General features: G+C 37.0%; 1 protein-coding gene across 1 annotated transcript; it reads right to left on the bottom strand.

Moving 5' to 3' along the window:
- Positions 1-56: 56 nt before the first annotated feature.
- si:ch211-154o6.3 (uncharacterized protein LOC563854 homolog) lies at positions 57-23,645 on the bottom strand. The gene is made up of 13 exons (XM_049479973.1): positions 22,885-23,645; positions 20,682-20,797; positions 19,051-19,199; positions 17,206-17,329; positions 16,973-17,094; positions 15,340-15,426; positions 13,784-13,873; positions 12,415-12,503; positions 8,246-8,474; positions 4,660-4,782; positions 4,317-4,482; positions 897-985; positions 57-348 (listed from the first exon to the last, which is right to left on the bottom strand). Exons 1-13 carry the CDS (start codon positions 22,972-22,974, stop codon positions 263-265), a joined length of 1,560 nt encoding a protein of 519 aa, XP_049335930.1. The 5' UTR covers positions 22,975-23,645; the 3' UTR covers positions 57-262.
- Positions 23,646-24,533: the final 888 nt, after the last annotated feature.

Here is a 24,533-nt window from a genome sequence, read left to right as displayed (position 1 = left end):
CACACACACACACACACACACACACACACACACATGGACACGCAGACAGGCACAGGCGCAGTATGGCACTTTTATTGGCTCCGTGACACAACGTCGTTTACACGCCGAACAATCTGCTGTCCAGCCGCTCTCCCGGCCCCGTCACCACTCACTCAATCTGCTACACTTCACACCCCACCTCCTCCTCCTCTCTCTCTCTCTCTCTCTCTCTCTCTCTATCTCCCTCTCTCTTTCTATCTCTCTATCTCAGTGTCTCTCGCCCTCACTGGAGAACACAGCGCAGCCAGGATGAATTAGCCGCTTCTTCTGAGTCTGATGCATCCTGGGGAATGGAGTCCTCTTCCTCATCTGTAAGAAAAAGAAAAACTATAATAATGTATATAAATCAATTTAAACCTGCATCCATTGTTTGACCACTTATTATAGAAAAAAAGTCTATAGACTATATCTGATTGAAAGCTCGTTTCTCCTTGCTGACACGACAAATAACAAAAAGGAAAAAAAGTGTTTTTTTATTATTTTTTTTATACCAAATATATACCAATACCAAAAATATCATCATATAAACCTTTGACATAGTATCTTAAATAATATCTAAAAATGTCTTACATTCTAAAAAGTTTTATTGTACTAAAACCTTTCAATAATACTTTGAATCTCGAAATAATGATGATTTGCTACAACCTTTCTCAAAACTTTCTCATAAAATCTTTTCTAATCAGACTACTGACTTTTTAATATCTGACTTTGTATCTCACAATGACTTACTTTCTCTTTCTACATTTTTGTCTCGTAATTGGCAAAATTATGATATATACACTTTTGAGCAAAAAAAAAATACATTTTATTTTTGCGAAATTCTTCCTTTAGAGTGTCGCCCTGTATCTGTCCCTCACCATCACTCTGCTCCTCCTCCTCCTCCTCCGAGTCAGATTCCGTAAGCTTGTTGTCCAATCGGCTGTCTCGTCTCACTGTGACATCACCCCTGGGGTAAAAACAACAGACTACAGTTATAGAAAGAAGACGCTGGATCCAGCAGTTCAGAGCACACACACACGTTTACCGTACTGAAATGATACAGATCATAAAGACTACATTTCTGAGAAGAATTAAACGTGCATCATTTACCCATAATGCACTAATAGAGGATTATGATGTTCATGCCACATTTTTTTAAGCATATTTAAGATGTATTAAGGTGAATGTGTAAAATGTGTTGCTAGATGATTGCTATTGTGTTGCTAGGTGGTTGCTAACTTGTTACTAGATATGGTATAGTGCTATAGTGTTGCTAGGTGGTTCCTATGGTTCCCAGGTGGTTTTATGGTGTTGCTAACCTGTTGCTAGGTTATTGTTATTGTGTTGCTAGATGTTTGCTAACTTGTTACTAAATATGTTGTAGTGTTACTTGGTGGTTCCTATGGTTCCCAGGTGGTTCTAATGGTGTTGCAAACTTTTTGCTAGATGATTGCTATTGTGTTGCTAGGTGGTTGCTAACTTTTTACTAGATATGGTATAGTGCTATAGTGTTGCTAGGTGGTTCCTATGGTTCCCAGGTGGTTTTAATGCTGTTACTAACCTGCTGCTAGGTTATTGTTATTGTGTTGCTAGATGTTTGCTAACTTGTTACTAGATATGTTGTAGTGTTACTTGGTGGTTTCTATGGTTCCCAGGTGGTTCTAATGGTGTTGCTAACTTGTTGCTAGATGATTGCTATTGTGTTGCTAGGTGGTTGCTAATTTGTAACTAGATATGGTATAGTGATATAGTGTTATTTGGTGGTTCTTATGGTTCCTAGGTGGTTTTAATTGTGTTGCAAACTTGTAACTAGATATGTTATAGTGCTTTAGTGTTACTTGGTGGTTCCTATGGTTCCAGGTGGTTCGAATGGTGTGGCTGACCTGTTGTTAGGTGATTGTTATGGTGTTGCTAGATGGTTGCTAACTTGTTACTAAATATGTTATAGTGTTACTTGGTACTTGGTGGCTGCTATGGTTCGCAGGTGGTTCTGATGGTGTTGCTAGTTTATTATTAGTTGATTGTTATAGTGTTGCTAGGTGGTTGCTATTATGGTGTTACTAGATGGTTCCTGTGGTATCCTGGGTGGCTCTGATGGTGTTGCCAGCTTATTACGCTGATTGTTATAGTGTTGCTAGATGGTTGCTGACGTATTACTAGATATGTTATAGATGTCACTATGTGGTTCATATGGTTCCAAGGTGGTTCTAATGGTGTTGCTTATAATTAGCTTGTTGCTAATTATACTGTGAATATACTGTGCATAGTGTACATTAGCATACATTTGCTTATTAATCTACAGCAGTTTAGCACCGCCCACTTACATAGAATTTATCAGGACTGTTTTAGTCTGAATTGCTTTTGAATGAGACACAGTGCAGGGCAGCCAATCAGAAGCAGTTTTAAGGGCACAGTTAAATAAATAAATAATAAATATTATGGGTGGAGCTTAATACAGACTTCACAGCCTCTCACAGTCTTTAATTACGCATCATTCTTACACATTATTTGTGGAACTGTATGGTTATTATTGCTTACTGTTTGTGAAATACACAAATGTCAAGATCGCACCAATGAAGCATTACTCACAAGAGTGTGAGTGTGTGTGTGTGTATATATGTGTGTGTGTGTGTATAAGTATGCGTGTGTATTCACTGCCACATCCATAAGCAGTCAGTGAGCAGAGAGCTGTGTGTTTTAACAGTGAGCAGCACGTGCTGAGACACAGTTATTAAAAGAGCGTCCCGGGAGACTGTGCTTTAACTGTGCCGGGGTGCTACTCTCACATCAATACCTCCCTCCATCCGTCTTCTCCAATAAACACGTAACCCGAGCTCTCTGAAAGGTCATATCGACAGAATTATTGGATGGCCATTAGCAGCGGCAGCAGTGGAATACGTGGGAACGGCGTACAGTAATAGAGATAGAGGCAGGTAGTTCATTATGTGTGATGTAGCGGCTGTTTCTGAACTGCAGGACACGTGTAATACTTCAGCTCTCAGCTCCGGGGCAGAGAGAGAGAGACAGAGAGAGAGAGAGAGAGACAGAGACAGAGCTGCTGAATGTAAAAGCGATAGTCTGGACAAATATCACACTTAAACAGTTTGTTCTCTCTCTCAAATGAGTTTACGTGTCTAGACCTGCCCGGTGTAAAAGTTTCCTCCATCAGTTTTAAAACAAGTTGTTATAAAGGCGTAATAAAGGTTTGTTATTTTCCCAAAAGCTCAGAATCAAATAAACAAATAATAAACTTAAGAAAAACCCTTTTCTACTATATATATATGTCTGGGCTGGCAAAATCTCTGCTCCAAAATTTTGAGAAATTATTCATTCTTAGATGCATCTCGATTTGGATGTGAACGATTCTGAATCGATTCACAAAAAACTAAAATTGATTCAGACATACCAACAGGTACGTATTTTGTGTAACGGCTAAGTGTTTTGCATAAGGGGTACCTAACTTGGGCAACGAGTGTGTTTTTTGCCGAATGGGTACGTGTTTGTATTTGTTGCATACCTGGAATGTATTTTGCATAACAGGTACATTTTTTGTGTAGCGACTACATATTTTATATAACAAGTATTTTGTGTAATGGCTAAGTATTTTGCGTAACAGGTACATATTTCGCGTAGCAACTACATATTTTACATAACATACGTATTTTGCATAACAGGTATATATTTTGCGTAACTGGGATGTATTTTGTGTAATGGCTAAGTATTTTGTGTCTGTTTTTTAATGCTAGTTTTATTTTAATATGAAGCTATGGTGTGATAATCACAATATAGCTTATTAACAAATCAAACTGTGTTTTAAAAAAAAATAATTGCACAAGTTAGAATGTTATAATGAATTTTTTTTTCTTAAATATTCGGTCTATGCTTCTTCAGTGTTGCAATAATAATTAACATCATTCTGAACAGATTTCGCTCATTTAAACAGCCCAAAATGTTTTTAAAAAGCTCAGTTTTAACGCTGTACTTATTTAATAAATGTGGGGTTTAAATCGGGCTCTGGCTCATAATGACAGTTAATAGGTCGGGTTCGGGTTATTTCATTGCCCGTTAGCTACTTTAACTCACATCACATTTGCAGCTCCATTCTAAAACTAAAGTAAAGGAAGCTTCAGACACTCTGGATGTGCCTCGGCTGATCGATCACATCTGAACTGCAGGAGTAAAATGGTGTGTTTTATTTCTGGCTGAACTTTCTCTGATACGGATCGATGAAGGAGCTCCAGACTGGAGCAGGATGATCCTGGACTCCTGGCTAAAGTTGGGGGGTTTTATCAGCGCACCTCTTTTTGACATTTCCTTGAAGTTGTTCCCACACTATAAGACTGCGTCCGCCGGTGACCCAGCGATGACCTCCGCTCGGAGTGAGCCACGCCGCAAAACAAAGGATTCTGGGTAATTCTGAACTGGTGAGCGAGACGAGATACTTGCACTGAGGGACAGCGAACACTGCCAAGGACAAAAAGACAAAGAGAGAGAGAAAGAGAGAGAGAGAGATTAGACAGGGATTTAGCATCATTAGGGGTGAGTGAGTTTCTAAAAATATAAAAATATTTTATCTTTAAACTTAAAGACCATTTTATGACACACTGTCATAATTATGAGTTTCTGAAGGTGTTTACTTACAGTTAAGTGAACTTTCTCCAGAACTAAGGTCAAAACTTGAGCCAATCAGAACTCCGGGAATCTGGTTGACGCAATCTGTGACGCCAGCACTGCTGCTGTGATTGGTTAATCTGCTCACTGTGCCTAAAACCAGTTAAACAAAACAAACACAGACAGTCAGGAGGTAAAATACAGAACTTCACAGTGTTACACACACACCTGATCATCATATATAATCGTAGCTGTCAAGCTAAATCCTTGTATCTCCAAAATGGCAGGAAAACCCTTCTTAATTGTCTTCTTAAATTAAAGTTAATGTAAAAACATTTTATTACAAGCCATTTTGGACCATTTCTATTGGTTCATTCTAGGAATGTCTCAATCATTTGTCCCAAAATCATTTTAAATATCTGCAGATAACCGAGTTGAGATCCAAAACTAGTTTTTAGCACAAAAAATTACAAAAATTATAGTAAACAAGTAGTAAATAGCCATATGAATGATTTTAATTTAATTTTGCATCTTTTTTAAATAAATAAATAAAATTATGTGTATGTGTGTGTGTGAGAGAGAAAGAGAAAGAAAGGGAGAGAGAGAGAGAGTGCCCAGCAGATGTCTCTATAGGTATCTTGCTGAATTGGCCTCAGTGCTCATCGGCATTAAATCAGTGTTAATAAACACGGCGACACCGCCAGCATCCACAAACACACTTACAATACAGTCTTTACAGTCTATACTGAACTTGTGGAGGAACAATGTATCGTTACCTTTTAGATAAATCTGTGATCCAGACCTTTTTTCTTAACCTGATTCTGATCCTTTGAAAATTACGTAATCAGCCCCAGTTTCCGATCACTTGATCAGATTGGGGACATCCTTAGCACGTTAGCAGCTCACATGTGGAGCATCTTTAGCTGGAGTGGAGAAACAGTAAACAGCTGCTCTGAAGTTCATGCTCAGGTCCAGGAGGTGAAAAAGGACAGGTGGTTTGCTTTTGCTGTTTTTTTTGCATGTTGCATGTCCATAAATCAGATACGTATCCCATTTAGGACCACAAAAGAAAGTGACTCAAATATGACTCGGATTTGCCATGTTCACACAGCCATTAATAAATTCAGATTTAAGTCACTTCAGCTTGGTAATGTGAACATAGCCTAAGAGTCTTTAGTTTTTACAGCACACTGTAAGAACTGCGATGAACCGCCACCCTACCCTGCACTACAGTCGTACAGCTGCTGCACGTGCTGCTCCCATCTTTGATTAATGTGGTGTAACTGTGTACAGATTTTGGGATAACAACACCCTTCAGAAGACATATCCCCGGATCCGCCGCGCTCCGAAGAGACGGGATTAAGACGTGAGCGTTCCGGATGTTTTCTGAAATTTCCTGCTGCCCGGGAGCGGTCGGGCTTTTCTTCGGAGTGTGTTTTTTCTCCGGGTGCCGCTGGGACTCAGCGCAGCTGCTGCGAGCGCGCCGGCCCGGCCGTGATGCATTCCATTAATAAATCCGTTAAACAGCCTCGGGGCCGCAGAACAAATGCGAGTCTGCAGAGGGCGGCGAGATATTAAACAGAACAGGATTCGGCACAGCAGACACGCGGAGCGCTCGGCGGAGCGCGGTGTTGACTAAACGCTGGGTGCTGACGGGGAGGCCGCGCGAGAGCTGACAGGTTGGCAGGACGCCATTTGTGAAACTGTCACCACACTGAGGATGATAGGTGGTGCATGTGAGCGTCCTTCACTTGTTGCCGCAGACGCAACGCAGACGCAGACGCATCGCAGACGCAACGCAGACGAACCGCAGACGTAAACAGCGTCTACAATCAACCGCTAAAAGAAGCTTTGAAGTTTTTTTTTTCTCAGTTTGGTGGAAAATCAAATTTACACTATTTCCCCCTGCATCCAAAAGCACTGGATTGGCCGAGTCACGCTCACTGTTTTTAAACACGCTCACTGTTTAAAAACTTTTCGCACCAGCGCAAATCTAATTCCTGTTTGAAAAAAGTGAATGCAGCGCGACGGTGTGTTAACATTCACAATAACATCAAAGGGAGGGGTGCTGCTCTTTCGCCTTATTCCATATGCATTAGTAGGAGTTTCTTTCTCGAAGCAGTAAATATATGGGGAGCTGTTATTATCACACACAAACACAAACACACACACACATATATATATACACACACACACACACACAAACATTTGAGATAATGGTTCTCGTGTTTCAGCACTTTTAAGGGAGAAACACTAATATAAATAAATGATAATGAAAGAATGTAAAACAGCAGTGACCTTCCCTTTGATGTTACTGCAGATGACGAACGGACCAATAGAAATGCTCCAAAATTGCTTTCTAAAATCTGGTTCTCTATTGACTTCCATTGAAGCTAAGACGTTTTTTTTTTTTCCTGTTCTGTAAAGTTGATATTTTGGAGATGTGAGATTTGTTTAGGGTTCTTGCACCATTTTAAAGGTCAAATGTAATGCTTTTAAAGACCTTTTTAAGATCTCAATAAATAAAATTTAAGACCTAAAATTTAGTCATACTATCTTTTGTAGGGAAAGATTTATTGTATTGGAAGAAGCGAGAGAAGCACGTAGCGCTAATGCTAAAAAGTTGCTTTTTTTGCAACTTTCTGCTTTTGCTTTTTTTTTGTTTCATGTAAATTTAAGTAACTTCAACTCTGTTTCAAGACTTAAATGTTACACAGAGTAAATAAGTGAACTGAACTTCAGTCAATTTCTTTTTTTATTAAACTTTACTTCATTTATCCATACAATATTACCTAATTACAATTACCTAATTTATACAAGATTATAAAAAATATATTTAGTTAAAACAAACATTCAAATATTTACATGATCTCAAAGATTTATATTGTAAACTGACCAAGTCTCACTGTCTCAACACATGGATGCATGTAATATATTATTTTTAGTTTACTAGAATAAAGAATGTATTATTAATGCCGTCCATGTGTTGAGACAGTGTAATATGTGTGTTTTAACTAAAAATATTTAAATTTCAGGAATTATAATATATTATTTATCATAAATTATTTGAGTAATATTGTACAAATGAAGTAATTGTAATTAGGTAATATTGTATGCAGAAATGAAGTAAAGTTTACTAAAAGAAAGGATTGATTCAGTAAAAATAAATGAAATAAAGTTTAATAAAAGAAAGGATTGATTCAGTAAAAATAAATGAAGTAAAGTTTACTAAAAGAAAGGATTGATTCAGTAAAAATAAATGAAGTAAAGTTTACTAAAAGAAAGGATTGATTCAGTAAAAATAAATGAAGTAAAGTTTACTAAAAGAAAGGATTGATTCAGTAAAAATAAATGAAGTAAAGTTTACTAAAAGAAAAGATTGACTGAAGTTCAGTTCACTTATTTACTCTGTGTAACATTTAAGTTCTGAAACTGAGTTGAAGTTACTTACATTTATCTGAAATTAAATTTACTTAAAAAAAGCAAATGCAGAAAGTTGTGAAACTTTTTTGAAATAAATGTTAGGCATAATTCTTTTCAGTGTGTGTGAGAAGGCCGTGACCCTGGTGAGTGTGTGGTGAGTGTGAGGTGTGATGTATTGGACTGCGGTTCTGACCCGTCCTCCAGTCGAGCACTCGTACGCTGGCTCGTCCACAGGCCAGGAAGACGCGGTCGCCGCGGGCGCTCAGCCTCAGCCCCCCGCCGACCTCCTCGCCCCCGCCGCAGCCCGTGACCTCCGACCCCCACTGCTGCAGCCTGCGCAGGGGCTCCGCCCGGCCGTCCCGCACCTCCCACACGCTCACGCCGCCGTCCGCCGAGCCGCTGACCACCAGAGGACCCTGCGACTGTGGGGGAGACGGTGGGGTCAGTGCCACTGTGTTGCCATGACAACCGAAACTCTTAATGAATAAATAAATAAAACTGAAGATAAAAAAAAAATATATATATATATATAAACATGCAGAAATTGAGCAATGCACTTCCATTCTACAAAGTTGAAATAGTCAGGATCTGCTGTGATAAAAAAAGCTCTTATTTATACATACATATATATAATATATACATTTTCATTGGCTATAAATACACAGACCGAGGTTATACAAGCATTTTTTCTCAGCTCCACTGATGATATAGGAGCCCTCTGTAGTTGTATAATAATTCCAGACTGTAGTTCTGTATCTGTTTCTCTGTACTGAAAAAAAATAATAAGTAAAATTTACTTTTAAAAAGTTTTAAAAAGCAACTTTCTGTACTTTTTTAAAGGTCACCTTCCGCGAAAATCCGATTTTTCTTGTTTTTTGTGGAATACAGTAGGTCTCTCCGAGTTGAATGTGTACACCTGCACATAGTGCTGGACGATATGGCCAAAATTTATATCACGATATATTCCTTAATTTCGGTCGATACGATATAATTTCGATATCGATATAAATACTTTTAAGGCCTCAGAAAAACTGCTAAGAATCCCTGCAATGGAAATCTGTACACTACTGTCTGAAATTTTAATTTAAGTCTTTAAAGCCTCCTCTCACAAAAACTATATAATACTTTAGAAATAAAAAATGATCATAATAAATCAATGCTCACTTTTGTTTGCATTTAGCAAAATAAAAACATGACATCTCTGTCAAACACCAATATAAATAACTTTTACATTACAACAGAGGCAGAGCTTCTTATTCTTTTGTAAACATACAGATCAAAACAAAAGTACTTCAACCAGGATAGGGAATAGAAAAAGGCTTCATAAACATAAAGGGAACATGATACCCCTGTCAAATAAACAAACCTATATCAACTAAAAATAACTTAGATACAACATAAACTACAAAAGTGTTTTAGCCAGAATAAGGAAGATATTGTGTGTAGTGAAACTGCTTGAGGTAGTGGAACCGTTGCTAGTCGGCTCCACTCTCCGGCACAATTTGGAGCAAGCTGAAGTCTGAAGTTTATCAGACCTTTGAACGCCGAACCACTAAATAAGACCCGAATTCCTCAGTTATTTATCCTGTTTAATAATTTGTGGAAGCGTCAGGTGCACTCATTCTGCATCTAAAATGTCCTACGATGAAGCCGAGTTGGTTAGGGTCGGTTTCGCTTCACCGTGGAAGATTTGAGGTGCGGATCGGAGAGCAGCTGAGATCCGCTCGGTTAGGGTCGGTTTCGCTTCACCGTGGGAGATTTTAGGTGCGGACCGGAGAGGAGCGGAGCTGAGGTCCGCTCAGTTAGGGTCGGTTTCGCTTCACCGTGGGAGATTTTAGGTGCGGATCGGAGAGCAGCTGAGATCCGCTCGGTTAGGGTCGGTTTCGCTTCACCGTGGGAGATTTTAGGTGCGGATCGGAGAGCAGCTGAGATCCGCTCGGTTAGGGTCGGTTTCGCTTCACCGTGGGAGATTTTAGGTGCGGACCGGAGAGGAGCGGAGCTGAGGTCCGCTCAGTTAGGGTCGGTTTCGCTTCACCGTGGGAGATTTTAGGTGCGGACCGGAGCGGAGCCGACCCGACCTATGTCTAGCCTAGCCTAGCCTATCTGGCTACGTGCCTGTATGATTGCGTCATCACGCACTGATGTAGCCCGGCTACGGAGTTTGATTGTGTTCAGCGCTGCAGTGAATAACGCCTGTGAATAATACATATCGATATGCCACAAAAATGATATCACCGTTATTGAAACATTTCTTATCGCGATAAATACCGATATCGAAATATTGTCCAGGCCTACCTGCACATTAAACTGTTTTGCAGCCCCCATTGTCTGCAGGAGCTAAGCAAAGAAATCCCCCCTCCCCCCCTCCGAAAAACGGGTGAATTTTGAATTATCTTTCTGCCTACGTAGGCAGAAACTCACAGACCAGCCCACCTTGGCTCGAGAAACTCCCAGAGGCGGAGCTGAAGCGACGCAACATCACCGCTCATCAGTTAGGAGGTGGGAGGCAGTGAGCGGCAGAGCGGTGGAGGGGCGTCGCAGTGCTCCTAGCCAATCAGAGGAGAGATATTTGCATGCTGTTTGCATGTATGAATATTCATGAGCAAAGCTGGAATCCGGTCATTTTGGACACACCCCTAAAACAGTCCATTAAAAAAGAGCTATACAGAGACACCTGAGCACTTTTTTTTTACAAAAACGGCTCACATGTCATTCATTCATACTAGAGACCACAACTAGACATTTTAAAATGAAAGAAAAAACGACGGAAGGTGACCTTTAAATTAAAAATTTAAGATAGATTTCAGATAAATCTAAGTAACATTAACTCAGTGTTTAAAAACTCCAGCAGCACTGCTGCTGTTGTATCTGATCCACTCACTGTACCATCAGCTCAACACACACTAACATAACTGATAATAAAGTTAGCAGAAAAAGAAATACAGAACTATAAACTACAAAGTTCTGAATAAACGGACAATATAAGATAATGCTTGAACAATGTAAAAAAAGATAAATACACTACAATTAGAGAGAAGGTTATTTATATATATGTATACACTAGATGGCTTAAGTAATTTTCGATTTTATTTTATTATTAATGAAGTGTTCTGTAAACAATAAGCCACAGTTATTAAACGGTAAACAATCTATTTATAAAATTAGACTTGTGCAACTAAAAAAATTAGAGTAACATAGAACATAGTTACTTTATTTCAGTAATTCCATTCGAAATGTGAAACTCATGTTATATAGCTGTATAAATGTAGAAAACCCAACACTCAGTGTCTCTGAAATGTTTAATATTATATAAGATCAATTGGTACGTTTGGCAGTGTGGGCAGTGTGCCAAGTCCTGCTAGAAAATGAAATCTACATCTTCATAAAATTTGTAAGCAGCAGAGGGAAGCTGTAAGATATGAAGTGCTGTAAGATTTTGTGGGAAAATAAAACTGCACTGACTTTAGACTTGATAATAAAACACAGTGGATCAACACCAGCAGATGACAGACATGACTCTCCAAACCATCACTGATCATCAGTACATTTTACATTTCATTTGTAAATCAATGAGAAAATAAGAGTCTGGAGGAAGAGTGGAGAGACACACAGTCCAAACTGCTCGAGGACTAGTGTGAAGTTTCCACCAATCAGTGATGGTTTGGAGAGTCATGTCTGACATCTGCTGGTGTTGATCCACTGTGTTTTATTATCAAGTCTAAAGTCAGTGCACTGACAAATTTTTTAGAAATGCAGATTTCATTTTCCAGCAGGATTTTCTAAGACACTGATTTTTGGGTTTTCATTGGCTGTAAGCCATAATCATCAACAATAAAATAAATAAATGCTTAAAATAAATCACTCTGTGTTTAATACATTTATATAATATATGAGATGCACTAGTATATCTGATCTTTTAGGCTCATTATTAGGTGTAACTTTCTTAACAATGCTAAAATATGTGTTAGATTCATTCTATTTATTCTTCTTCAGCTTTCTAATAATAATAATAATCAGGCCACTTTAAAAGCTCTTTTAAAGTTGTGTCTAATTAGCATACTGGCGTCGTGCTCGTATCTCTGCAGCCGCACTGGTGTTATAAGGATGTGAAGGTTGGTGGTGGTGTAAATATCAGTGAGAATAAATAAATATGGAGCTGGGAGTGAGAGACGGGTACAGAGGGGCTCGACTCTGTGAGGGTCCTCTGAGGACCGGGCTGCCCGCGCTCTGAGCTCCGCGCTGTAGGAGAGGAATATTAAAATTTGATAGATGCTGGATCGATGCCGCTCTAACGAGGAGGCAGACGAGCCGTCCACGCGCCAGCCGAGCCGCCCCGGCACTGTTGCTATGGCGTCCGCCCACCTGTAGCGCGGTGACTGCGTCCAGGTGCGCGTTGACTGATTGACGGTTCTCCTGAGAGAGCCAGTCCCACACCTGCAGCTTCCCTCCACCTGTCACACCAACATCAGCGCATCAGTCACCAGCACACTTAACACACTGACAGCCCCGACACGCACACGCTGTTAACACACACACACACACACACATCATACACACACACACACACACACACTCTGTAAATCTTCTCTGTCACATTTACACTTATATACACTGATATCTCCTAAACACTAAGCACAAACCCTTCTGAACTCTCAATGCTAGACAGTGTAAAAAGATTTGGAGCATTCCCATTGGTCCATTTACAATGCATGAAACTACCAGATTCAAATTATTAGAGATACAGAAATATATCAGAACTATATCTTTATTAGCCAAAAATTGTTTTTTATTTAGAATCATCAGCATCCGCCTGATGATTGAATGCTTGCCGATGTACTTTAAAATATATTTTTTTAAGCTAATTTTGTTTTATTTTTCATAGTTTCAACAGATCTATATTTTTATTTAACTTAATAATTAAAAAATGGGCTAAAAAGCTGCAAACAGTTTATGTAAGGACATGTTTTTATTCTATATAAATCTATGGTGATAATGGTAATAATCACAATATAGCAAATCAAACTTTGTTTTTAAAAAAGTTTGCAGTACACAAGGTGTACTTTTCCCGCCGTTACGATAGCAAAGACAAACTGTCATGCATTAAATCAAGCAGCGCGGTGTTCCCGGTTAACGGCTCTGTGATCTACATTCTACATTTCTACAACTTGTCTTTTTCTCCTTTTTCTTTTAATAAATAATAAAATACATAAAATAAAAAAATGGTGATTTACTTCTAGGTTTAAATTGGTAAAAGAGGTGTTAAATTATATATGAGATATTTTCTATAACAAGAATTGTATCATGACTTTTTTATTTATTTTTAACAATACTGAGAAATGATTTGAGGTGTATGTAAGTTTTTATAACTTTTGTGACCTAATAAATTAAACAATTATATTAAATTAAATTATATTAATTAAAAATAAAATAAACATAACCCCAGCTTTCAGTTTGAGGTTTCTAGGTCTCTTCTTCTCTTATTCAACTAGCTCTTCATCTTGGTCTTGTCTGACTGGAAATCAGCAGCCGGGGGCGTCGCCAAGATAATCACTGAGGAGCAGATTTTCTATAAGGACGTTAATTTATTTAGCAGCATGGGAAAAAACAGCCTATATAAAATCTGTTTACTGCCGTTTAGGAAGGAACGCAGAATTCCTCGAAAGAGAGCATCATGATGCACACACCCACACACACACACACACACACACACCAGCATGTGTGGATTCCTCACCTGAGCCTGTCGCAATGTAGCCCTCCCCCTCGGCGATGAAGCTCAGGCTGGTGACAGTGTTAAAGGTGTAGATGGATTTCACACACTGCCCTGCCAACAAACACACACACAGCCAGAGCATGACGCACAATCCAGACTAATGAGCATCAACATGTACACACACACACACACACACACACACACACTCACACACACAGTATTCACAGCTACCTTCTCAGGACAGAACACACAGCAACATGTTTACTGACAGAAGCCAAATCATTCCAACCCAGTCAATCACTGTTCTCTAAATGGATATATAACATTTTTAATATTTTAATTATTACATAATTTTTATTTTGATAAAAAAAAAATAATAATAACCCACACCTACTTGCGAAATCGACTTTATTTTTACTGTTTTAATCAAAAGAAAAAAATGCACTGTTCTCATTATTTCCCATTATATATCTATTAGAGACTAGAGATTCTATCTGTCCAGCATCATTTATTTTAGTTTAATCCTAGATATTTATGGAGATATATAAAGGAGTGCATTATTAGTATTATTAGTATCATGACTGATCATTCTGGATCATTGACTTCTGTTACAAATCTGATAAAATGATTGTATTTTTTTAAAATATATTTAATAGTTAGGGGTGTGCCATATAATATCATATATGCAATAATACATTTTAAGTTTTGTCATATCGCTATCGCAGAAATACCATATATATATATATATATATATATATACATATACCTCTGGAAAAAAAAACAAATTACCAAATTAAAAATTGAAAAAGAGGAAGATGGATGATCACAAGCCATCAAACCACCAAACTGAACTGCTTGAATTTTTGCACCAGGAGTAAAGCAGCATAAAGTTATCCAAAAGCAGTGTGTAAGACTGGTGGAGGAGAACATGATGCCAAGATGCATGAAAAAAAAACTGTGATTAAAAACCAACCAGGGTTATTCCACCTAATATTGATTTCTGAACTCTTACAACTTTATGAATATGAACTTTATGAAGTATATTTAAATTATTTCTATCCTCACTGGCTGCTCTGTATTGTTCTTAATTCAATTCTGGGCTGAAAACACTTTAAATGCTTGTTTAATTATGATGAAATAACAGCAGGTAGTCTTGACATTTGGACTGATTACATTAAAAATGACACTAAAATAGATTATAGCTTTTTTTAGATCTGGACTGATTGTGATTGCATTATTTGTAAAAAAAAAAAAATTATTATGCTACACTAAAAGGTCCTCTGATACATGTGAAGTCAGACTCCGCCTCTTTTTGAACTGCTGCTGATGCTGTAGCATTACCGAGTAGCATCACAGCGCTAACACTACAGGAAAGCGCAGCGACTCGGTTCTGATACATCAGCTCACAGATGCAGCCTTGTGCTGATCCACATCACCCTAGGATTAATGAGGGGAAAGAGAGAGGGCCATCTACCATCTACGACTAAGGACAATTGTGCTCTCTCGGGGCTCCGGCAGCTGAGGGCTTTGGACCACTTTTTTTGTAATGTGTTTATGAAGTTAAGTGTGTGACTCACCAGAGCTCAGCGTCCAGATTCTGACACAGCAGTCAGTGGATCCGCTCAGAACCAACCTCTCCTTCTCCCCCAGACACAGAGCAGATGCTACAGTACCACAGAGAGAGAGAGAGAGAGAGAGAGAGAGAGAAGGAGGGAGGGAAGGAGGGCAGTTTGCCAGTGAGCATCATTATAAAAGCAAAGTGAAAAAGAAAGGGCAACACAAAGGCAGAGAGAGAGAGACGGACAGATGGAAAGGAGGAGAGAAGAGAGGGAGAGAGAGAGCAGACAGGAGAGGAGAGGAGAGGTGGGTGGAAAGAAAGGCAGAAATAAACGGACAGGCTGCAGTTAAATCTGGATCTGCCAAGATGATACTTATTCAGTTAATGTAGTCAGAAATTCAATCACTAATCAAATATCTGCATTAAAAAAAGTTCTTCCAGAGTTTATGTGAAAAAAAATTATTTAATGTTGATGGAGTAGCTGTCTTTACTGTCCAGAGAAGGCTTTCTACTTTTCATTCCAGAGAGTCCTATTCTATTGGCAGCACTTCTCTACAGGGATTAGACAAGCTGTGTATGTGCATTTGCACATCTGTTATAAAAAAATAGACAATGAACAAATAAACTGAAAATCCATAGTATATTCAGATTAATTCATACTAGATATTAATACATTTATAGTAGCTACTGAATAATCCAGAGTAGCTAGTAAATAATTAAAAGTACCTAATAAATAATTCATAGTAGTTACTAAATAATTTGCAGTAGATATTGAATAATCCAAAGTAACTACTATAATTCATAGTAGATACTGAATAATTAAAATTAGGTACTGAATAATTCATAGTAGATACTGAATAATTAAAATTAGCTACTGAATAATTCATAGTAGATACTGAATAATTAAAATTAGCTACTAAATAATTCATAGTAGATACTGAATAATTAAAATTAGCTACTGAATAATTCATAGTAGATACTGAATAATTAAAGTTAGCTACTGAATAATTCATAGTAGATACTGAATAATTAAAATTAGCTACTGAATAATTCATAGTAGATACTGAATAATTAAAATTAGCTACTGAATAATTCATAGTAGATACTGAATAATTAAAATTAGCTACTGAATAATTTGTAGTAGCTACTGAATAATTAAAATTAGCTACTGAATAATTTGTAGTAGCTACTAAATCGTTAAAAAAGCTACTGAATAATCCAAAGTAGCTACTGAATAATTACAAAAGTAGGTACTGAATAATGCATAGTATATACTGAATAATTCATTATAGTAGAAAATGAATATCTCCTATTAGATACTAAGTAATGTATAACAGGCACTGAATAATTCAAAGTAAATTGTAAATAATGTAAAAGTAAGTACTGAATGAATTCAGAGGAGATACTGAAGTGTATTTCCATACAAAATATCTACAGTTCAGGCACAGAGCTGGGGTGGATTTGGGATTGAATGGGTTAAAATCATATCTATGAACAGATGTGATGAAGCTCATATGAATTGAAAACATGAATATTAATATAATTATAGATTTTTTTCAGTGAGTGTGGGGAGTTGTGGGTGTAGCGCCTGAAGCTCTGTCACTCTCAGGCTTTGTGTGTATGTGTGTGTGTGTGTGTGTGTGTGTCCGTACCCACTCTCCTGCAGTACTCCGCCGGCGGCACACAGAGGCAGGTGACCCCGCCGCTGTGACCCCCCAGATTGCGCTGCTCCGTTGCCGTGGGAACGTGCCACACCTTCACGGTGGTATCGCGGCTGGCGCGGGCGGGCGAGGGAGAGATAAGGGGCGTGAGCTCGGTAATTTCACAGTTTGTTAAAAAGCACAAATCCTCTAATTTCACCCCCAGACTGAAGGAGAGACGCTACCTGCCCGAAATCACCAGGTTCTCCACGGCAGCCACGCAGGTGATGATGTCACTGTGGCCCTCCAGAACCCGGAGCCGAAACTTCGCCTTTTCCCACGATGATCTGAGGGATCTGAATTCTGCGTCTGGAACAGAAACACTATTTAACACTATTTAACCCCTAAAACCTCAAATCCAGATTCACACAGTTCCTTAAACCTGCTGAGATCCTGCTGAAATTAACTGTAAAACATCAAGAAGAAAAAACAGACTTTTTTTTAACGAAACAGACTAGTTTTAACGAACAGTGTGAACAAAAAACACTGGAAAACAGTTCATTCAGATCATTTTAACGATTTTTTAGAAATGTCTGAAAAAGCTGTGTAAACTGGTCTTCAATAAATAAAACTGAATAATAATACTGAATAATTTATAGTACTTTCTGAATCATTCAATGATTCAAAGCATGAAGTGACTAATTCATAGTGGATACTAAATAATACACAGTAATTACTGCATAATTCATAGTGGATACTGAATAATACATAGTAACTACTAAATAATTAATAGAAGTTACTAAATAATTGATTGTAAATTTATAAAAATATATAATTAATTGTGAACACTAAATAACTCATAGAGGAATGATTCATAGTAGTACTAAATAAATCAAACAAGATACCGAATAGTTACAGTATAATTCATAGTATTCATAGTATTCATAGTATAATTCATTTAAAATACTAAATAAGTATTGTAATTACTGTATAATTCATAGACGATATTGGCAAATTCAAAGTTTGTAGAGAATAATTCATAGTGGACACTAAATAATACATAGTTACTACAAAATAATTCATTTTGGATGCTAAATAATACATGCTAAATACTTAATAATTCACTGTGGATACTAAACAATACATGGTAAGTATTGAATAATTTATTGTGGATACTAAATAATACATAGTTACTACTGAATAATTCATTGTGGATACTAAATAATACATAATTACTACTAAATAATTCACTGTGGATATTAATTAATACATGCTAAATACTGAATAATTCGTAGAAGTTACTAAATACGTAGGAATGAATAATGAATAATTCATAGTAGTTACTTAATAATTAATTATCATATTTGCTGCACAACCTATTGTAGTAATTGCAGTAATTGCTGGGTAATTAAAGTAGTTACACAATAATTTAGAATTAGAATTTAGTAGTTACTGCATGAGTCATTAACTATATACTATATTAACAGTAGACTCTAAATTATTGATAGTTGTTAGGAAATAATGCATAATAATCCCTGAATTATTTACAGAAACACTGAATAATCCAAAGTAAAAACTTTAATACTAATTTACAGTATTTGCAGCAGCATAACATAATTTGTTTTAAAATTTCAAAGTTTTAATCTCAACTTTTTGTAAACTTTTTGTTTCAGAAAAAGAACATAGAAAACAGGTTATTCCACTAATGCAATTTTTAGATTTTACACATGATACACATTTTTTAGAATATTTACAGATACAGATCTGTGGATTCTGATAGATTTGCTTTTCAGCTGCAGGTGAAGAGATCACTGCAGAGATCTGATCTCAGACTGAACTTTACTCTAATATTTATAAATTATATATATATATATATATATATATATATATATATATATATAATAAAAGCAGGAGTTTAAGGGTTAAACTGCTTCAGCAGCTTCAGGCCTTTTCTGTTTTTAACTCCAGAATTAAGACGGAAACTGAGCGGCCGAAAGCAGTACACTAATTACACACCCAGAACCGGAACCGGAACCCCTGCAGCCAGACGCTGCTGTGTGTGTGTGTGTGTGTGTGTGTGTGTGTGAGACCTGGGTCTGGTGGGCTGGGTGTGTGTGGAATGGTGTGTGTTTGTCCGCTGCTTTCTGTTCTGTCCTCTTTCTTCTGCTCATCTTTACGTGGAATCTTCTGGGCTGGAGTTTGAGTTTGATGTTCTGTGTGGTGCTCGGCTGCTTCCTCCCTACAAACACAACAAATATCAATTTAGTTCAAATATGATATTAATAACAATAATAACACAAAAATAACTCATTATGTATAGAAATTACTTAATGCATCGTAAATAAAAAATAGTGATTTGATTCAATTTTTGAAATGATTCAATGCAAGATGAGCTTTTCTTTTGACACACTGAAATGATTTAATGCATATTAAAATAAATAAACTCACTGCAAATCTGCACAATTTAAAGTGCAACAAATGAATCAAACACCTTTCCATACAATTTGATTCATATAAAGCCAGTGAGAACTCTCAGCATGATTCAGTCTGATTCAGTTCATTTAGTACAATTTGAATGAACTAAACTACAAATATTTAATCATTCATTACATTTTCAAACCACTGTTTAAAAAATGATTCAAAGAATCATTACATTTTACAACTCCTGATTCAATTTGATTCACATAAAAGGCACTGTGAAACCTCGACTCGCTACATGATTCAGTTTGATTCAGTTCTTTCAAACTACACTAAAATATATAAATTAATCATAAATATGAAATTTTATCACAATTCAAAGACATTCTACTATTTTGTTACAATTTAAAAAAATATCATGTTCAAAATCAAGTTGATTCGTGTTAAAATTTATGAAACTGACATAAAATCAGTGCAATTAAATGATTCAATGAGTCGAGTCTCTAATTTTACCATAAATCAATTTGATTCTTTCAAAATGAATCAAATGACTGAATGAGTCAAAACATTTAAAATATAACAACAAATCTAATAAATCTTATTCTTTCAGCGTGAATTAAATAAAATTAAAAGAATCAGTGAGTCATCCAATACTTTTTCGCCACAAGCAAACTTAATTCAAAGCATAAAATGAAGTAAAATTAAATAAAATTAAAAGTAAATTATTAATTTAGACATAAGAATATTACTCAAATATCACCACAAATTAGAACTGATTCTTTCTGTAGGAATTTAACTGGTTTGATTAACAAATGTATGATCCAAATTCATTCATCACTTCAGATCAGTGGATTTATCCATTCATCACCTCGCATTGCTGTGTGTGTGTGTGTGTGTGTGTGTGTGTGTGTGTGTGTGTGTGTGTGTGTGTGTGTGTGTGTGTGTGTGTGTGAGTGAGTGTGTAGTTGGATCCAGTGCTGGTGTTAGTGGTGTGAGAATTCGCTACCTAGCTGTTATTAAACACACACTCACACATTTACACACATACACACACACACACACACACACATTTACACACACACACACACACTCTCACAGCTGGGTGCTGATGGTGTGAGGCTGGGAGGTGGGTGAAGGTATGGTCTGATTAAAGATGCGTGACTGTCTCCAATCAATACAGACGAGACGAGAGAAAGGGGCGGAGCCGCCGGGGGGCAAACGGAGCTTCACTTCACACACTCCTGACCCTCTCTCGCTCTCTCTCTCTCTTTCATTCTCTGTCTCCCTCCACTCTCATTCTTACACTTGTCTCTTCATTTTATCCTCCTCTTCTCCCACAATGCACTGGGTTTGCTGGGGGCCAGAAAGCTGCAGCAGCAGCTCAGCCAATCTGCTGCGAAGCTCCGCCTTCTTCGAGACCTAAAAGAGAGAGAGAGAGAGGGAGAGAGAGAGTGAACGAGTGTGGAGTGAGAAAAAGAAAGAGAGTAGAGAAAAGGAGGTATAAATAAGAGTGGAAAGATGTAAAGTGAGAAAAAGAGAAAATGCTTGAAAAGAGAGAGAGAGAGAGAGAGAGAGAGAGAGAGAAAAAGTGAGAAGAGACAGAAAGCAAGAGGTTAACAAGTAGAAAATAGAGAAAGAGGGAGAGAGAACGAGAGAGAGAGAAACATTAAATGAGTATGGTGTGAGAAAAAAGAGAGAGAACGGAGAAAGAAACAGACAGAGATGTTGAAAAAGTAGAAAGAGAGAGATAGACAGAATAATCAAACAGTGAATGAGTGTGGAGTGAGAAAGAGAAAGAGTGTAGAAAATAAGTCATTAAAAAGAGTGGACAGATGGAAAGTGAGAAAGAGAGAAAATGCTTGGAAAAGAGAGAGAGGGAGAAAAAGAGAGAGAAAAGTATGGTGTGAGAGAAAAGAGACAAACAAAAAAAAGTAAAAAAAAAGAGAGTGCGTAAATAGACAGGGTCAAAGAGAAAGAGAGAGCATACGATTAGATAGAGAGATAAGAGTAATCCATCAAAAGAGAGAGAGAAAGAGAGATAGAGCGAAAGAATGAATGGTGTGACCTAAACTAAAGCAAAACCATAACAATCACCTAATCACAACAATTATAACAATTATAGTTCTTATTAAGAAGCATAATTAGAGTTCTGCTTGATTAATTAAATAATTCAGTCACAGAGAGCTTTAATAAGACTGTAATAAAACAGGTCTGAACAGCCTGCAGCCACAAATCAGTCCAGCATGAGAACATTACCGGAGGTGAGGGGGGGATTGGGGGGCTGGGGCATTTGAGGTCAGTATTTGGTGAGAAGCTTTTCCTGAATTTCCCATTCCACCTTTAATGGTGCAGCAGTTTCCTTCTGGTGCCTTTCAGCACAAATCAGCGTGAAATAAATTTGAAATAACACCATAAACGAATGGGATTCTTTCAAAAGTCACAACAAATGAATGTGATTCTCTCAGCATGAATCAATTGAAATGAAATGATTCAATGCGTCACACAATTTCAAATATCACATCAAAACAACTGAATAATAAATCTTAATGCATGAATTTAAATGAAATGAATCAGTGTTTCATAACATTTCATGTTATTTAAACTATTTGACTCTTTTAGCATGAATCAAATGAAATGAATCAAATGAAAAAAATTCAGTGACTCATAAAATGTCAAATATTCAGGGTTCATACACTTTTTAACAAATACATTTCCATGACTTTTCCATGACTTTTCCGACCGTACTGTCTTTAAAATATCAGTGCAGACATGACAAGATGGATTTCTCTAAAAATGTAATTATTTTTAACACTAAAATAGCTTTTCTTAGTCGATAAACGGAAACACTGAGATTTGTAGAGCAAATTTCCATGACTTTTCCGAACCTTTCTGGGTATTTTTATTTTTCCAAAACTTCTCCAGGCCTGGAATTTGCTGGCTTCAAATTCCATGACTTTTCCAGGTTTTTCATTACCGTACGAACCCTGAATATTACCACAAATTAATTTGATTCATTTTGCCTGAGTCAAATAAAATGCAATGATTCAATGAATCATAATACTTCAAAACAAAAAACAAAAAACATTGATTTACGTGTTTCATCATAATTCAGATTACATTGAAACGATTCAGGAAGCAAGAAATTTTAAATTTAATTTAAAAAATTAATCAGTTTTTTTCTGCCTGAACTGAAGAAAATCAATGGAGTCACACCATTTAAATACCACAATAACTCAATTTGACACTTTCTTATCATTACCACACCTCTTAAGAAGTCTTAATTATCTTGTTCCCACTCATTAGTATCTTGTGTGGCCATGGATTATTACCTTAGGGGCTCCATAGATTCTCTCAGTAGAAATCAAAATGCTTTCGATTGTTATGATACAGAATTAACTGTATTGTTCATAATTTAATGTGGAACAGCAAATTCCATCATCAGCTTTAGCTGCATTACAGAAAAAACTCTTTAAATAAGAAAAATATTGCTGTTTAGTGTTCTGTACCTTCACTCTCTCCTCTGGTGTGAGAGAAACTCTTATCTCCAGGTTCTCAATCTGCCTCAACTTCTTCTGCAGCTTCCTCACCTCCCCCATCTGAGAGCTTCTGTGGAGCAGATCACCCCTTAAACACCCCTTTAACTACCTCTATTAACCCCTCAGTTTATATCAGCGCTCTGATTTCTGCAGATTAATGCGGGTTAAAGGGTTAAATGTGTGCTCGGGTCAGTCTGAAGGAGCTGCGCTGAAGTTTAGTGTCCAGAAATCAATCCTCCGCTGACGAGTACAGATCGTAGACGTGTAAATACGACCTCACCGGAACTCCACTCCACTAAAACGACCTCATCATCCGGAAGAAGGTGCGCGTCACTATGGCGACCGTTCCGCTATAGCTAGCATATGCTAATATAAACAAATACAGCGCTGGAAAAAAATGATGAGAGCGCTTCAGTTTCTGAATCAGTTTCTCTGATTTTGCTATTTATAGGTTTGAGTAAAATGAACATTGTTGTTTTATTCTATAAACGTCACACATTTCTCCCAAATTCCACGTAAAAATATTGTCATTTAGAGCATTTATTTGCAGAAAATGTTCAGAAATCAACATTTTTATTTCTAGATTTGTGCTTTGTAATATTATTTATATATCAAATAACTTTAATAGTCTTACATACGTACTCATTTTATGTAGGTTATTTTTTATAATTAAAATAAAATAAGAATCATGTAAATATTGCTACATTGGTCTTAAAACCAGTTTATAAAGCGGGGGAATTAAAATGCATTAACACAATAATTGTCTATAGATTAGCATGTTGGCTAGCAGCTGGTGCCTCCTCACATGCCAGAAGCAGATAAAGCTCTGATATCTCCTCAGGATGATAATACAATCAAGGAAATCACTGTAGTTTACATAATTTGATCACATGATTAGAACACGTCTCAACTGAAAAACAAAGAGATGTGTATCAGCATGGGAATAAAATGATCAGAGCATCAGATCTGATCAGTGCTGTTTGGTTATTACCCACCTTAATATACTTTCTTTCTTATAAACTTGTTTTCTAAATAATAATAATTTTACCACAAGCATTCTCATTCATTCAATAATAAGGGGGAAGAAGTTTATTTAAGGTTTTACTTTAAATGTAGAGTAATCTTTTTAGGGGTCAAAGCAATGTGGGATTCAAAACCACTAATTGGTAAATTAATAGAATATTTTTTATTACATATTTACACACCTCCCTGAAATCAACTTTTGCAACTTGGGATGTCTGCTCTACTGATCATGGCTTTACTTTAAGATGGCGCTGCCTAGAGATGTGGCTAATGCTACAGTTTGTAAACAGTGTTTTTAATAAATGTCTTGTGCACTTTTACAGTTTATAATGCGTTATTTTAAATGTCAGGGCTCTCCAGATTCTACCACTGAGGTGTGGAGCTACTTAGATCCTGGAAAACAGTGGAAAAGGCGATTTATCTACAGGGCTAAAATATGCCCCATTCAAACACATTCTAGTCTGTTTGGACAAACTGCACAAAATTGCTGGATCTCGGAAAGCTGTGGGAGAGAGGAGGTGGGCTATTTTTGTGTGAACATTTAACTTATTCGTGTAATTTCCTGGGGACAGCAATGGTACCGATTCGGCAGAATA

Source organism: Astyanax mexicanus, chromosome 6, assembly GCF_023375975.1.
Source record: "Astyanax mexicanus isolate ESR-SI-001 chromosome 6, AstMex3_surface, whole genome shotgun sequence".
Classification (NCBI taxonomy): Eukaryota; Metazoa; Chordata; class Actinopteri; order Characiformes; family Acestrorhamphidae; genus Astyanax; species Astyanax mexicanus.
The sequence above is the reverse complement of the archived record's forward strand: the minus strand, read 5'-3'. Positions and strand labels throughout refer to the sequence as shown.

Excerpts from the sequence above, each read along its gene's own strand:
- si:ch211-154o6.3 (XM_049479973.1), bottom strand. The coding sequence starts at position 22,974 with ATGGGGGAGGTGAGGAAGCTGCAGAAGAAGTTGAGGCAGATTGAGAAC. Across the intron at positions 12,504-13,783 it reads CTACATTGCGACAGGCTCAG|GTGGAGGGAAGCTGCAGGTG; the intron begins GTGAGGAATCCA and ends TTGGTGTGACAG. Across the intron at positions 986-4,316 it reads CAAGGAAATGTCAAAAAGAG|GGGTGATGTCACAGTGAGAC; the intron begins GTGCGCTGATAA and ends TTTTTACCCCAG.